At 40.9% G+C, this 14,060-nt stretch overlaps 1 protein-coding gene across 2 annotated transcripts in view; it reads left to right on the forward strand.

The window, feature by feature from the left end:
- enpep (glutamyl aminopeptidase) overlaps positions 1–14,060 on the forward strand; it is a 34,892-nt gene that overhangs the window by 12,122 nt on the left and 8,710 nt on the right. Inside the window, exons 8-16 of one of the 2 annotated variants that reach the window (XM_030044727.1) lie at positions 606–671; positions 1,511–1,576; positions 1,708–1,868; positions 2,104–2,186; positions 3,261–3,397; positions 5,451–5,506; positions 5,612–5,762; positions 7,521–7,594; positions 7,845–7,949. In XM_030044727.1, coding sequence (XP_029900587.1) covers positions 606–671; positions 1,511–1,576; positions 1,708–1,868; positions 2,104–2,186; positions 3,261–3,397; positions 5,451–5,506; positions 5,612–5,762; positions 7,521–7,594; positions 7,845–7,949 — 899 coding nt within the window. Of the gene's footprint in view, positions 1–605; positions 672–1,510; positions 1,577–1,707; positions 1,869–2,103; positions 2,192–3,260; positions 3,398–5,450; positions 5,507–5,611; positions 5,763–7,520; positions 7,595–7,844; positions 7,950–14,060 lie in introns of both variants that reach the window. The other variant, XM_030044728.1, reaches the window with a different exon arrangement.

Consider the following 14,060-nt stretch of genomic DNA (forward strand, 5'->3'; position numbering starts at 1 on the left):
TTGGTTGATTATTCATTCATTAATCTAGCAAATGTTCAAAATATTTAGAGGTACCCATTACAAGTTACCAGAGGCTAAATAAAGCCTAACCAGGGACAAGTACCACAAATTAGCTTCAGCTAGAAATCCCTCATACACTATAGACTATCAGTTGCATTTTTTTTAATGTATCAATATCTATCTGCATTGTGATTGTATCCCTGTCAAATAAAGCAATAAAATAAATAAAACTATGGTCTTAAAAATGCTGATCAGCATCCATAAAAATCAGAGTATTGGATTTGTAATAATAAACAAGTAAAGCAAGCACAGACTTAACATTTGTGAAGCGTCAACCAGAAAATGTTTGGTATTTTTATTGGATTAAAATTCAACTTGTCGCAAAAGTGCACAACCACGGCTCTGGATAGCCTCCAGTACAGCATATGCAGTATGTTCTGTAACTTTTATTGTTAAGCTCGTTAAATCTTTGTTTCCGATGGGGACAAAAATATTTTTCAGAGTGAAAAAGAGGCAAGATTGTAGATGTTTCTTCAAGACACCAATAAATGTGTCACATACATCAATGCACTTTGTAATGAAAAATATCTGCTTTGACTTCCTAGGGGGCCTCCATTCTCAGGATGCTAGAGGATTGGATGGGTAAAGAGAAGTTCAGAGATGGCTGTCGAGTAAGTCAAAGAGCATCCTGACTCATTCATAAGAAGCCATGATAAGCCATTTTAATGAAGTCTGAAACCTTTAAGCCTGTTAACTGAAGTTTTAAGGTGTTTACGACAGGATTCAGTCTTTGAGCAGTCAGAACAGAAGCTGCTATTCTATTGAAAACTGTTTGAACAGACATATAGCTCTCTCTCACATTCATAACGCCTCATGTTTGCATGCAATGCCTGACTAAGAGAGAGCAGGGAAAATGACTTTCATCATATCTATTATGCCGCATATTTCAGCATCATGGACAGAGAGCAGAGGTCTAATTATCATTTGTCTGAACTTCTTGTAAATTAAAGGAATACATGGAATTGCATGCTAATTTCTTGTCGGTAACCAAAGGCTGTTCAGAAAACACAGCAAAACAAAAGGCAGTTTGGTCACAAAATTAATTGTTGACCAATCAGAGGCCTATTTTCTCCTTATTGACAAATGAGCCTGAATGTGTGCATATTGTGCATATAAACCTGATTCCAAGGTATGGCAGCTGCCAATTAGATTTTTTTGAAAACACATTTACCTTCAATGTTGTCTTTATTCAATAACGGCATAGATTTATTGTAGTGTCTTCTTTTAACCTGATGAATGGACCTAGTAGAAGCAGAGATGACTGCACCTAGCCCAGCTGACATTATCTATTGCTATTGACTCTCGTTGGCAAGTCATTTGCTGTCAGTGGACATAACAGTGTTTTTCTATTTTCTGCGTCCATGTTGGTTGGACCACATTCAGCATGGAGGTGGAAAGTTGCAACTAGGAAGTCTGAACATTTGGCGTTTATTTCTCTCTCTCTCATCAGAAATACTTGAGGGACTTCGAGTTCAGGAACGCCAAAACAGCTGACTTCTGGGCATCGCTTGCAAGTGTATGTTTGAACTTCAGTATTTTTGTACACACAGTACACACAAGCTGCAAATAACAGCTTACTCATGCTAAATTTATTAATGATGAATTTCGGTAAATTTCTCTGAATAGTATCTTCCTATCCCCGCTTAGGTGAGTGGTTTGCCAGTTGCAGACGTAATGGACACATGGACCAAACAGATGGGTTATCCTGTGCTGGATGTGGCTGTTTCAGGGACTGGTGCCAGACTGAGACAAAAACGCTTCCTCCTGGATCCCCTGGCTAATCCCAACGAGCCTGCTTCACCTTTTAGGTCAGAGATACTCATGATCCACAGGCATTGGTTGAATTCCCAGAGTTGTGGAAAGACAGGGCAAATGGATAGAGATGGCATCATCTTGTACCTAGTCATCTGTTCCTGCCTCAAAATGCATTAATTCATTCCTTTATTCAAAAGATGGTTTAATAGGATATTTTATATAATATAATATGTTTGAGTAACACTTGTATGCCAGTGCTTTACAACAATAAATGTGCTATCCCAACAGCTACAAGTGGACGATCCCTGTGAAGTGGCACTCCATAGAAAGCAACAAGAATAGCCTGGTCATGTTCGACAAGAGTGAAGCAGGTAGTGTGCTGAATTTTCTAGTTACGTCATGATATTCATAGTAGAGAAATTAGCATAAAAAACCCATTATGATGGTTTCAAAGCTGGAGCCACATCACGTCATCCATGTTTGCCCCGCATGTTATACAGTGGGGTAACCTGTCTACTGTTTTCAATCACACAACGCCAAAATACAAAGATATTTTCCCACTTACCTCTATTGTAATCCATTCATCCAGGTAGTAGGTAGTCTTTGTGTGATTTGACCAGGTGACAATGGCACAGATAAATGTCAAAGCAAAGAATTTTGTTGGCCACTATACACTAGCATACTGTATCTATCCAGTGTCAGATTGAATTTTCCTGTTTCATGCTCTTGTGTCTTTAATTACTTGGTAGTTCCTTGAGGGATTTCTTTTTTTCTCTTTTCCAAAAAGCCTCTGCAAAATAAGTACTTTTGTTACAAGTCAGGTGAAATTTGATACCCATTTTGATATTCTGCATACAGGCTGGTATTTGTTGTTAAGCTAATTTTGTCCTTGAAACAATTGTGAATATGCATGAATTAGGCATTTCTTGTTTTTGATTATTACTCTGTGAAATTTATGAAACAAGAAACATGCATTTCCTGGAGAAAATGTATGTAACTGCTGAGTCAAATATACCTACTGTTTATTTTATTTTTTATTACTATGTAAATCATAGTCTTGGTGGAAGGCTTGTAAAGCGATATTTCCAGGAGCAGCTCCTGCCTTCATTGCTCAGTAAAGCTCCTACTCCTCCACCAGCCGGAGTTCCTCTACAATTTTATCATTTGAAATTGATTTTTTCCCCACAGTTTTTGGAGTAAGCTCCTAAGGCATTATAAGCATCAATAAGTTGTGTGTGTGTTTTTACACAATAACAGAATGGAATTTTCATTGAAAATTGACAATGTTTTATTATTATTTAATTACTATAGAAATGTAGAAAAGTATGAAATAAGCAAGACATCAACAAGAGGGAATAATGCAAAGATCATAATGTGATTGCTAGCCAAGCAATTTCATGCTGACTCACATGAAAAGCTATACCCTCATGCTGTCTGTTTTTCAGAGCTGGTGATTGGTACCTACTCCCCTGCAACAGATGGGCTGCTGAAGGTTAACAGTGATCACACTGGATTCTACAGAGTAAACCATGATGACCAGATGTGGAGCATCATCAGTCAGCAGCTTCAAAACAACCATTCGGTAAGGCTAATAGATCCAATTGATGACAGTAGATTTAATGAAACACCTGCAAAGATGTGGTGCACTGTGACTGTTGCATAAGCTTTGGCTCCATATGACATCCAGGCATCTGTTGTTATGGCCACTCGATGTGTTTTTGACAGTTCTTGTCTAACTTGGTTCTTTACTTTGGTATATCTTGTACCTTGGCTATTTATCATGTCATGAAAGCCATCACTCTCGACTACGCTGTAAGGTTCAATCAAACGGCTATAACGGACTATATATTCTGGCTAAGTTGGGAAGTGTTTAATATCCATGTCCTTGTCTTGCGTGTTCTTGCTTGTGCCAGTTGAACTAGAATTCACAGATTCCTCGTCACCTAGGCAGCACAGGTGACGCTGCATAGGTGCATGCCGTCTCACCGGGCAAGCGCTAAGATTTGTCATGCAACCACTTAATTGCTGTTTTACAGACAAATGCTCAGACTTTAGTCCAGTTTTCCCTCCTTCTTATAAATCCCATTTCTTCCCAGCTTTAGATTTTAGATTTGATAGTGAACTGTAAATGTATGACATGTGTTGTCAGACACCTTGTTCTTGTTTTTACCTTGCAAGCAACACTATGCTAACGTTACTCTTGTAAAAGATAACAGATGAACGTGAGTCGCTGCGAGACTTGCATGAGAGTGGAAACACTGTGCAGAATTAACAGCAAAGCCTCAGTCAACTTTTAGAATCAGGCCAATGACCGGTTCATGGTGCATTTAGATTGATCCAGGGGTCCCTATGTCGATGTAGTCACATCTTTAACAGTAAAACTATTTTTGTATTTGTGAATCATCGCACTCCTCATAGATATCCTCTGGAGATGAGAGCCTCCCCCCTGCAGGGGAAGATGGTGCAACAGATGAAGTGTTGGCTTTGGCTAATTTTCAAGATATCATTGAAATATCATGATGTCATGCCTGTGGACATTTAAATCCCAAACCAAGGCCTGAGGTCATCCAAATGAGATGATGGGGGAACATGCCCAGCCTCAATCTCAACCCTGGCCCTGTATCAGTGAGTCTGAGGGTCCGGTGGAGCAGCTGCAGCACGTCTCTGGGCTTCTGCTGTCAAGGGTTTTGAAAAAATAGGTAGAGGCTTAGGGGTTGGCTGTCTAAGCCAGAGGCTAAAGAGGAACTGCTGAGAGTCCGTGACCCCTATGCCTAATCTCCACAGGACCTCTGGACTTAGCTGGATAATGGACACCAGGCGAGGGCCAGGCAGGGTAAACAAGGCAGCAGATTTCAGGCCCACAACTCCAAAGCCCTTGCTCAAGCCCTGACCATTTATAACACCTGACCTGCACCCCTTTAGGCTGGCTCCAGGCCCGGGAGGTGCTCAGGGCAGACCCTGAGTACCTTCCATTATGACCCAGGGCTGTTGTTCACAGTTCATGTGTAAACGTCCAGTAACAAATTCAGCCACCCACTCAGCTGTTACACGAGCTCAGCACAGGCAGCTGTTGCTTACAGAAACTGCTACAGTGCTACAGCAATGCAGAAGAACAAAGAGCAATTTGTCTCTTAGCTGTTTTTTGTTTGTTCACATCCACAAGGTTTTCTTCTTCTTCTTTGTCTTCTTCTTCTTCAACTTCTTTTTCTTCTCACTGTTGTTGTTGATGTTGTTGTTGTTTATGTATTCACTTATTATTTCTTCTGGCACACTGTGGGATTTCCAGAATGCCAAAGTCTGGTGCATCTGGGGATACATCCCCAGTGCTGCAAATGGGTGCTTCTCCAGCTGCCAGAGGGGGAGACAAAGTGGGAAAATTTGTAAACTGAGTAAACTGATGGAAATTGAAAAACAATCTCTTAGAATTTTACTGTATATCTTCAATATGTTGAGACTGCTGTTTTTTGTGACTACTGTATAGTAAATAACCCAAATAATCCAGGTTTTATTTATATTTAACTTTATTTTTATTTGCTATTATGGATTGCTACAATAAAACCCCAAATTTCTCAAAGATCATGAAAGTTTCATCTTATGTTAGATCTAAATCTCATATTTGTTCTGTTGTTTAACAGGGGTTTGATGCAGCTGATCGCACCAGTTTCATTGATGATGTTTTTGCTCTTGGGAGGTAAGCTCTTAAGTGAAATAAAAAGTAAAAATACTGTGTTTAAAAAAATTCCCTGTCATATAACTTTAAATTAATGATATGTTATTGCTTGATTTCACTGATTAGGGCAGATGTTGTAGATTATGGCAACGCCTTCAACCTGACCAGGTACCTGCAAAATGAGACTGACTACATAGTTTGGGACCGTGTGTCTTCTTCCACTGCATATGTTCGGAATATGCTGCAAGACAACGACGCACTCTACCCAAAGTTTCAGGTATGTTGGTCTCTCTCATATTTAAAGCAGAATATCTCAATCGCAATCATTTTTTCGTCATCCCATCTCTTTTTTCTGTCTTCTGAATTGCAGCTAAACATTTAAGCAAAATCAGCTCATCAGTGTAGTTCTTTATTTTTATCTTGCCGTTGCTCTGTGGCATCTTGAACATCAGCATATTGTTCTCATCTTGAAGATGCTGCATGTTGCATTTTAACATTAATAAATCACCTCATTTCTTTGGAGACATTAAGATAATTACTGTGAGCAAACAGAACTGTCATTGTCTGGAAAGGTAGACTCTTAAATCCAGTGGGTGTGATCAGTAATAGTAGCAGTATTGGTAAAAAAAACAAAACAAAACAAAACAAAACAAAAAAACAGCATGAGAACAGTCTACAGTGCTAATAACAATAAAATCAGGAACGGACTTGACAATGAGTGACACTGCATTTAGGCTCTGTGATGATGCAGTAAATGGACCAGGGGTCACCTCCTTCCCTGCTCAGAGATTTGCAGGGATGAGGGGAAAAGAGGGGCGATGCTGCGGATGACCCCTCTGAAGAAAAGCAGAAAAAGGAGAGAAATCTGCCATCAAAGCAGACAGTTCTCTTAAGGCTTAAAGCTCAATGTTGAGTACGTATATGGATACGGACGTAGCCTTCTGTCCATACTTGGTGTTCATTTAGTCTGTATTTGCATATTTTCAGGAAGCTTATGGCTGTGAACGAAATAGAGCAGCGCCAGAGGAAATTGTGGGCGCAGTGTAGCCAAGAGTTCAGGAGATACTATGAGTCTGTCAGAGGAAATGTTTAAAAATGATAATATTAGAGAAAAGAAATCTCTTTCCTCCTGTGGTGATGTATTTAATGACCTCACAGCCCACCGCCGTCTTCAACGCCGCCTCTGTTGTTGACTCTTTGTAGCAGGTTCATTATTACGACCCCCTCCACCGTTGCCATGTTTGCTGTTGTCAGAAACTTTTGACTCTGAGCTGCCCTCTAGTGGATTCATTGCTTAACATCCACGCCAATAGAAAGGACGCAGGAAAGTATGTGGACAGTGAAAATTACATCATTTGAAATGGACATGTTAATTTTTCGTTCATAAAGGGAGCATAGATGAGCCTTAAGTCTGACAAGTAGATGTGTTCTGCAGCCTATTTATTTTTGTGATGACAGCTTGTTGTACTATTGAATGTAGTGATTATTTATTATTCAATACTGAAGTTTGCTGCATGGTGCACAGAGAGCTAAACTAAACAGTGACTTGACAAAATGACATTAAGCGTATTAGCACATCTGACCAAGTAGTACTATCCAAAGTACTGTAATGAGCAGTGAGGGATTTAATTCTTCCATGTTAAATTAGCATTTAACCTTTTGTGTCGCTGTATATGATCACACCTCTTATGTGTCTGGATGAGGAAGAGACAAGGCATGAACCTGACATCACATCACTGAGAGTGAAAATATCACACTACATGATTATTATTATTATTATTATTTTTAATTAGATTGCTTTTACAATAAAGTAATTGAAAATTTAACTACTCATTTTATGTGCACTTTTTTTTTTTGTTTGACCCAGTTGTTGCATTCAAAGCTGCAGCAGATATTTTTGTAGGCAGAATATCTCCCTATTTAAAATATCTTTAACAGCCATGTAGGTTGGGATCAAATGGGCTAAAGTCGGCCATTTTTTATATTATCCTGGTGTTAAATAAAAGAAATTGTAATTTGTTTATTTTTTCCCTAGACACTATTTCGCGGCCATGTCAAAGACATCTCAAACAGGCTTGGATGGCAAGATGAAGGAACACAGACTGAAAGGTAGGGACAACAAAACAGCTGTATTGCTGAGGGTGCCCCAATGGCTCACTGGATAAGACTGAGTACCATGTACCAAGACTGAGTCCTGAACGCAGTGCCCTGGGTTTGAATCCGTTTAAACAAACAAATTATTTCACGGTGAATTAAACCAATACATTGTTTGTAACACTGAACTTTACATATATAGAATATACAGTTTTGTCTCTTCACTTCTGTCATGTAACTGAATGGCGTTGGGTTTGTCTGACAGGTTACTGAGGGAAAGTGTCCTTGGTATTGCTTGCCAGATGGGAGATGAGGACGCCCTGAGAGAGGCATCTCGCATTTTTGACCAGTGGATTGCTGGAAGCGTCAGGTAAAACCCAAAGAACCAAATCACCATGCTGGTTTGAGTTGGAGGAGGAGGAGATGTGGGTGGGCTGGTGGGCTGGCTCGCAGGCCACTGCCTGTCAGCAACCGGTCCACAAACTGGCTACGCACAGTGTGGCATCTTTGCAAAACAAGTCACTCATTCTCAGCTAAAAAAAAAAAAAAAAAAAACTTCCTCTCATTTACCGTTCAAACTGACTGCAATTCTCCTGGTCACTGTGATACATTTTGCTGACTAAAGCAAAATTGTGACCAATGATGTATTAGAAATTCCATCTGTAATACAGTAAAGCTTGCCTACATACATAACAACTGTGTCTGCTCTACTGTGCTTTTTTGCAAGGGTTTGCTACACTGTGAGTAGCATGTCTTAGGCCGAGTTACTTTTTTTTTTCAATTGCTTTACCTCCTCTGTCAACTCAGAAACCATGGTATCAAAACAGTAAATCCATAGGCCTTATGAGAGGCGCTCTGCCCAAAATAACACATTTTGTTTGCAAAAGGCTCTTACCATAACAAAACATTTCAAACATGGAGCAAAAGCACATTTTGTCACATTTTGAGTGAATCCAGCCACTCACTCACTTCATACTCAACACCAAAATGCAACACACCCTTTTCAGTCTGAGCAGGTTCAACCTTACTTTTTTCCTGTGTGTATTGCAGTCATATTTTTGACAATTTACATAGTTACATATTGTAAAGCAAGTAGCAAAAGCCAATATTTCCCTCAAACAACTCAACTTCTGCCCAAATGAGTAGATTTCTTCAGTCAGCTCTACTGTACTGTAACAGCTGACAACAGAATACAAAATACAGCTATCAGTTTGAACAAGTTTCTCCTGTGAGCTACACATTCAAATGTGAACTTACAGTAAAGAACTGCATCCAAACTCTTTGAAGTGAAATTTTACTGTATTGATGGCAAAAACTGTAATACTGCAATTCACATACAGTATTACACAGAAAAACTCAAAGGAATTGAAAAAAAAATACAGGTGTAGGTGCATACTGATTGATTGGTGAATGGTGATTTGTGGAAAGGGTAGTGATGCAGGTGCACTAGTGATTTCACAGTGATGCAGTGATTTCTATCTGCTGTGAGCAGATGTTTTGCTTTTGACTACCACAGTGAAGTCAATGGAGTCAGGGCCATGTAAATGACACATGTGAGAATGAAATTTGAAAAAGGAAAACTTCTGCTGTGGTTTGGAGGTGAAGATGATGACAAAGTAGATCCCAGTTTCATTATACTGGAAAAAGCGATTGAAAAAAACTGTATCAATGATCTCTTAATGTGCTTTTGTTTTTGTAGGGAAAAAAATCCAAGGTTTTATTTTATTTTTCTTCTGTCAGTGAAATGAGCTTAAACAAAATTATCAGTTTAAAGCTACGTTATGCAATATTATTTGCATTTTTTGCAGCAAAATGACTTTTTGCAATGTGAGAATGGTCGCTGTATGGTCACTTCCCAAAATACAATCAATAGCCAGTTTGTTGTTCCTAGTTTCTAAAATTCTGTATCAGCCCAACAATAAGTTCCTCCACTGTCCTCCACATGTCCTGCTTTTAACAGAAATGCAGCAACATAAAAGATACATCTATAGCTTACCTTGCAGCTGAACATCTGCAATTTTACCACATTGAATTCAAGTTAAAAAAAAAAAAAAAAAAAAAAAAAAGTAATCCAAATAATCCAAGAGGAGCAATCAGAATCAAATATTTTACTGATCCCTGAGAGGAAATTGGTTCAGTTGCAGTCATTTAATTCCAAGACATAGAAAACCCAGATTTTGTTCTTTATTTTTGGTTTCTACAAATGTAGAACCGCTGTGGAGGGAGTGGTTTTCTGTACTTACAAAGTTGGTGCTCTTGACAGCCTCTAGTGGTCAGAAAATCACCGAGTGCAGCTTTAAGCTTTGCATTTATGCATTTGTTTGCCTGTGTGACATATACGTTTTCCGTTTCTTTATTTATTTTTACAAAGTTGTTTTTGTAGTTCTGTGTTTTATCATCTTCAGACGGTGGTGCCATGGAGGGGATATTGGGTTTGGTTGTGTGTGTCTGTTCATTTGTCTGTCCACAGCTAATGTCAGACACCAATGGACCTATCAACCTAATATTTTTGCTTATACATACACACATGTCCAAAAATATTGGTGTGCTGACTAGCATCTAAAAATAGTTAAATGATTATGCTGATTATGTTTAAGTGGAAAAAAGTGAGTTACTGTCTTAGGTGTGACCTGAAATTTGGATCAGGCTAATGCTACACTGTCAGCCTTTGTTTGCATGAAAAAGAACAGCACTATGAATGAACTTTGTGTGTGTGTGTGTGTGTGTGTGTGTGTGTGTGTGTGTGTGCGCGCGCGCATAGTCTGTGTCACTGTTGGAGAAAAAACATGTTCATAACAGAAGGTGAATGAGAGAATTAAAGGCAATTCAGTGAGTACTGAAATATCAGATATTTACAATCTTTAATCAGTGTTTTCAGCCTTACAGTTGCGGAGGAATGTGGCTTCACCCTGCCTCACACAGAGCCAGTGATATTTACAGAAAATATACAGCTTGACTTTTACCCCCATTTGGCAAGTTGGTGGGTCTTCATTTCAAAGCCTGCTCAAATCAACATGAAATGCTTTCTTTTAACTTCAGTTTTGTCTGCTGATCCTCTCCCATAAAAAATAGTGTCTCCCTTTATTGATGAGCTGTGATCTTACCATCTCTCCCTCTCCACTTTGTGTACTACATCACCTCATGTGCTCATGCCAAGCTTGTACATTCTCATGTGCATGCCTGAAAATCACATGGGGAGTGGTACTGTTGTACAGGGACTAATGCTTTTGGCAAAGAAAAAAAAAAAAAAAAAAAAAAAAAAAAACCTCCTTTGGTCATCTTGAAACAGGCTCGTATTACAATTTTGTCTGGAGCCAGGCATTTTGACACAGATGTATACACTGACCTTTACTATTCTTATGGTGTTGGAAACCCAGAAATTTAAACTCATGTTTCACCATGTCAAGAAACACTTCTGATTGCTTTGCATTGCTTTTATTTTTCTCCAGTCTTTGCCTCCTTGCAGCTTTTCTCAATTACTCTCTGTATGCGTCTGTGTGTAAAAATCAAACACATAGTTTCCCATTGACTCAAGAAACCTGGGAAGGCCAAATGGACAATTAATTTTTTCCAAATGGGAAATTGTCTAAGGATGTTGGAGTCTGTTTGCTGTGGTTCAAATCAGGTGAATAGTTGATACTTTGTTACACTGATCATTTATTTTGGTTTGAATTTATACAATAAATTTTGTCCTCTCTCACTTTATGATACAAACACATGTGGCCAATACAATATCTAACATGGGTATGGAGCGCCAGCTGCAGCTTTGGCATTACTTCATTATCACAGTGCTAGTTTGGTCCTTACAGCAGTCTATACTAGCATGGACAAAAGTATTGGACCGCCTGCACATCACACCTACAGGAGCTTTTCTGACATCTCATTCTAAATCAATGGGCATTAATATGGAGTTGGTCCCCCTTTGCTGCTAGAACAGCTTCCATTCTTCAGGGAAGGCTTTCTACAAAAGTTTGGAGTGTGTCTGTGGGAATTTTTGCCTGTTCATCCAGAAGAGCATTTGTGAGCTCAGACACTGATGTTGGACCAGAGGGCCCGGCTCACAATCTCTGTTCTAGTTCATCCCAAAGGTGTTGGATGGGGTTGAGGTCAGGGCTCTGTGCAGGCCGGTCAAGTTCCTCCACACCAAACTCAGCCGGCCATGCCTTTATGGAGCTGCTCTGTGCACTGGGGCTCAGTCATGCTGGGACAGGACAGGGCCTTCCCCAAACTGTTCCCACAAAGTCTGAAGCAGAGAATTGTCCAAAATGTCTTGGTGAGCTGAAGCATTTAGATTTCCCTTCAGTGGAACTGAGGGGCCGAGGCCGAGACCAGAAACACCAGCCCACAGCGTTATCCCTCCTCCAGCAAACTGCACAGTCAGCACAATGCAGTCAGGCAGGGAACGTTCTCCTGGCATTCACCAAACCCAGACTCATCCATCAGACCGCCAGATAGTGAAGCCTGATTGGTCGCTCCACAGAACACGTTTCCACTGATCCAGAGTCCATTGGCAGCGTGCTTTACACCGCTCCATCCGATGCTTGACGTTGTGTTTGGTGATGTAAGGTTTGCATGCGGCCGCTCAGCCATGAAGCTCCCAGTTTTTGTGCTGATGTTGATGCCAGAGGAGGTTTGGAGCTCTGCAGTTACTGAGTCAGAAGAGCGTCGGCCACTTTTACGCACTAAGAGCCTTGGCGCTCGGCGACCCCACTCTGTGGGCTCTAGTTTCCCGGCGCAGCGCAGGGTGGCGCAGTGAGGCGCACCCCGCGCAGAGCTAGTTTCGACCAGCACAACACGCGAGGCGAGCGGTTTCCAAGTTTCGCAGACCGATTTGCGCCGAGATGGGAGTGGCGGCGCAGCAGGGGGAGGTGTCGACAGATTCATCTTGGCGCAGTGGCAGTTTCGTGCCAAAAGGCTTTGCCGAGGTGCGCCAAAAGCTCGCCTCCTGAAACCACGTCTTCTTTCAGTGGAAGGCGCAGCGGGGCCGGCGCAGTGGAAGTTTGGCTGGCAGGCGGGCAGTGCGCACACGTCACCACAACCTCACAGATTGTCAGGCACATTAACAATGCAATAAATACCCACAGAAACCACTATTCAATGCTATAATCTCAGTCAGCACATAAATGTATCTCCATATCGACTGTGCCGTCACAACTGATGTCAGATCAAAGGAGATTGGCACCGTTTGGCAGCGTAATGGAAACCCAACCTGATCACCTGTCAGTCAAACAGTGTATCCAGTACTGTGATGTCTTTTTTCCAGTCATGGTGTCTGGCGCTGCTCGTGTTAACTACACAGTTCTTCTTCCATATATATAAATATTCCACTCTGGGTTTTCGTTATCTGGTAATCACCGGACTATGACTGGTAAATCTGTTAAAGTCCGGAAATTTTTAAATGTCCGGTGAAAATATTCACAATTTGAATTTTATTAAAACAGTCAATTTCCACGTAATTTTATTTATAATTTAAAAAAAAAATAGACTGCGTGATCCCTGTCTCCGGTGCAGGGACGGTTTTTGCTATGGGCAGTCTGGGCAACCGCCCAGGGCGCAATCTACTTGGGGGCACACGAGAAAAAAAAATCGCCCGTTTTCTAGACTACCGTATTGACCCGCACATGCCATCAGTACCATCAGTCAGCATTAGGCGGGCCGGCGGGCCGGGTGCGGCACCGGCCGGTACCGCGCCCACCCGGTCTGGTCTGCCAGATCTGACAGGTGAGCGGCTTAATGCCGGCCAGTGCCGGCTCGCCTGATGCCGACTGATGCTGCCCCGGTTGGAGTAGTAACATGAAAGGGCGCAAGCCAGTAATTTTGCCTAGAGCGGCAACATACGCAGAACCGCCACTGCTCCGGTGTACCAGAGGGAGAGAGAGGGTTTTTTTCTGCAGAACCGGATCAAAACAGTGCAGCGAAGTCGCCTGGGGGAGAACAAGGTCACAAGACTGATGGCATTGCAAGTTGCTGAGAGACACTTAAGACTTTTGATTTTAATTCAGCTGCTGAATTAAGTTTTTATTGCATCTATTTGATTTCAAGTTGGCAGCACGCCGCGTTATTAAAATGATATGAGCCCGTTTTTTTGTTTGCAAATTGTAGTTGCAATTGTATGCAATGTTCATGTTAAAAGAGCACAGGCTTGTGCAATATTTATTTATTTATTTATTTTAGACGTTACGCACGTGAGTCAATTGACGGCGCTAATTTTATTTGATACAGCCTGCTTTTCAATAAAAAGATTACGCTATAAATTGACATGCCTTGATATCATTCTTATATAGCCTGCATATAATTTTAAGCTCAGTAAATTCAGATAATATTTGACCGGAATTTCAAACATTTGTCCGGTAAATTGAAAACCTGCCGGTCACGTTGTCCGGTGCCAATTTTTTCTAACGGAAACCCTGATTCCACACAAATCGAAAATGTAAAACGCATCGGTTCCTTGCTAGACTCTGGGCGTTTAGAACAGCGAATG

This window comes from Myripristis murdjan, chromosome 22, assembly GCF_902150065.1.
Source record: "Myripristis murdjan chromosome 22, fMyrMur1.1, whole genome shotgun sequence".
NCBI classification, from domain to species: domain Eukaryota; kingdom Metazoa; phylum Chordata; class Actinopteri; order Holocentriformes; family Holocentridae; genus Myripristis; species Myripristis murdjan.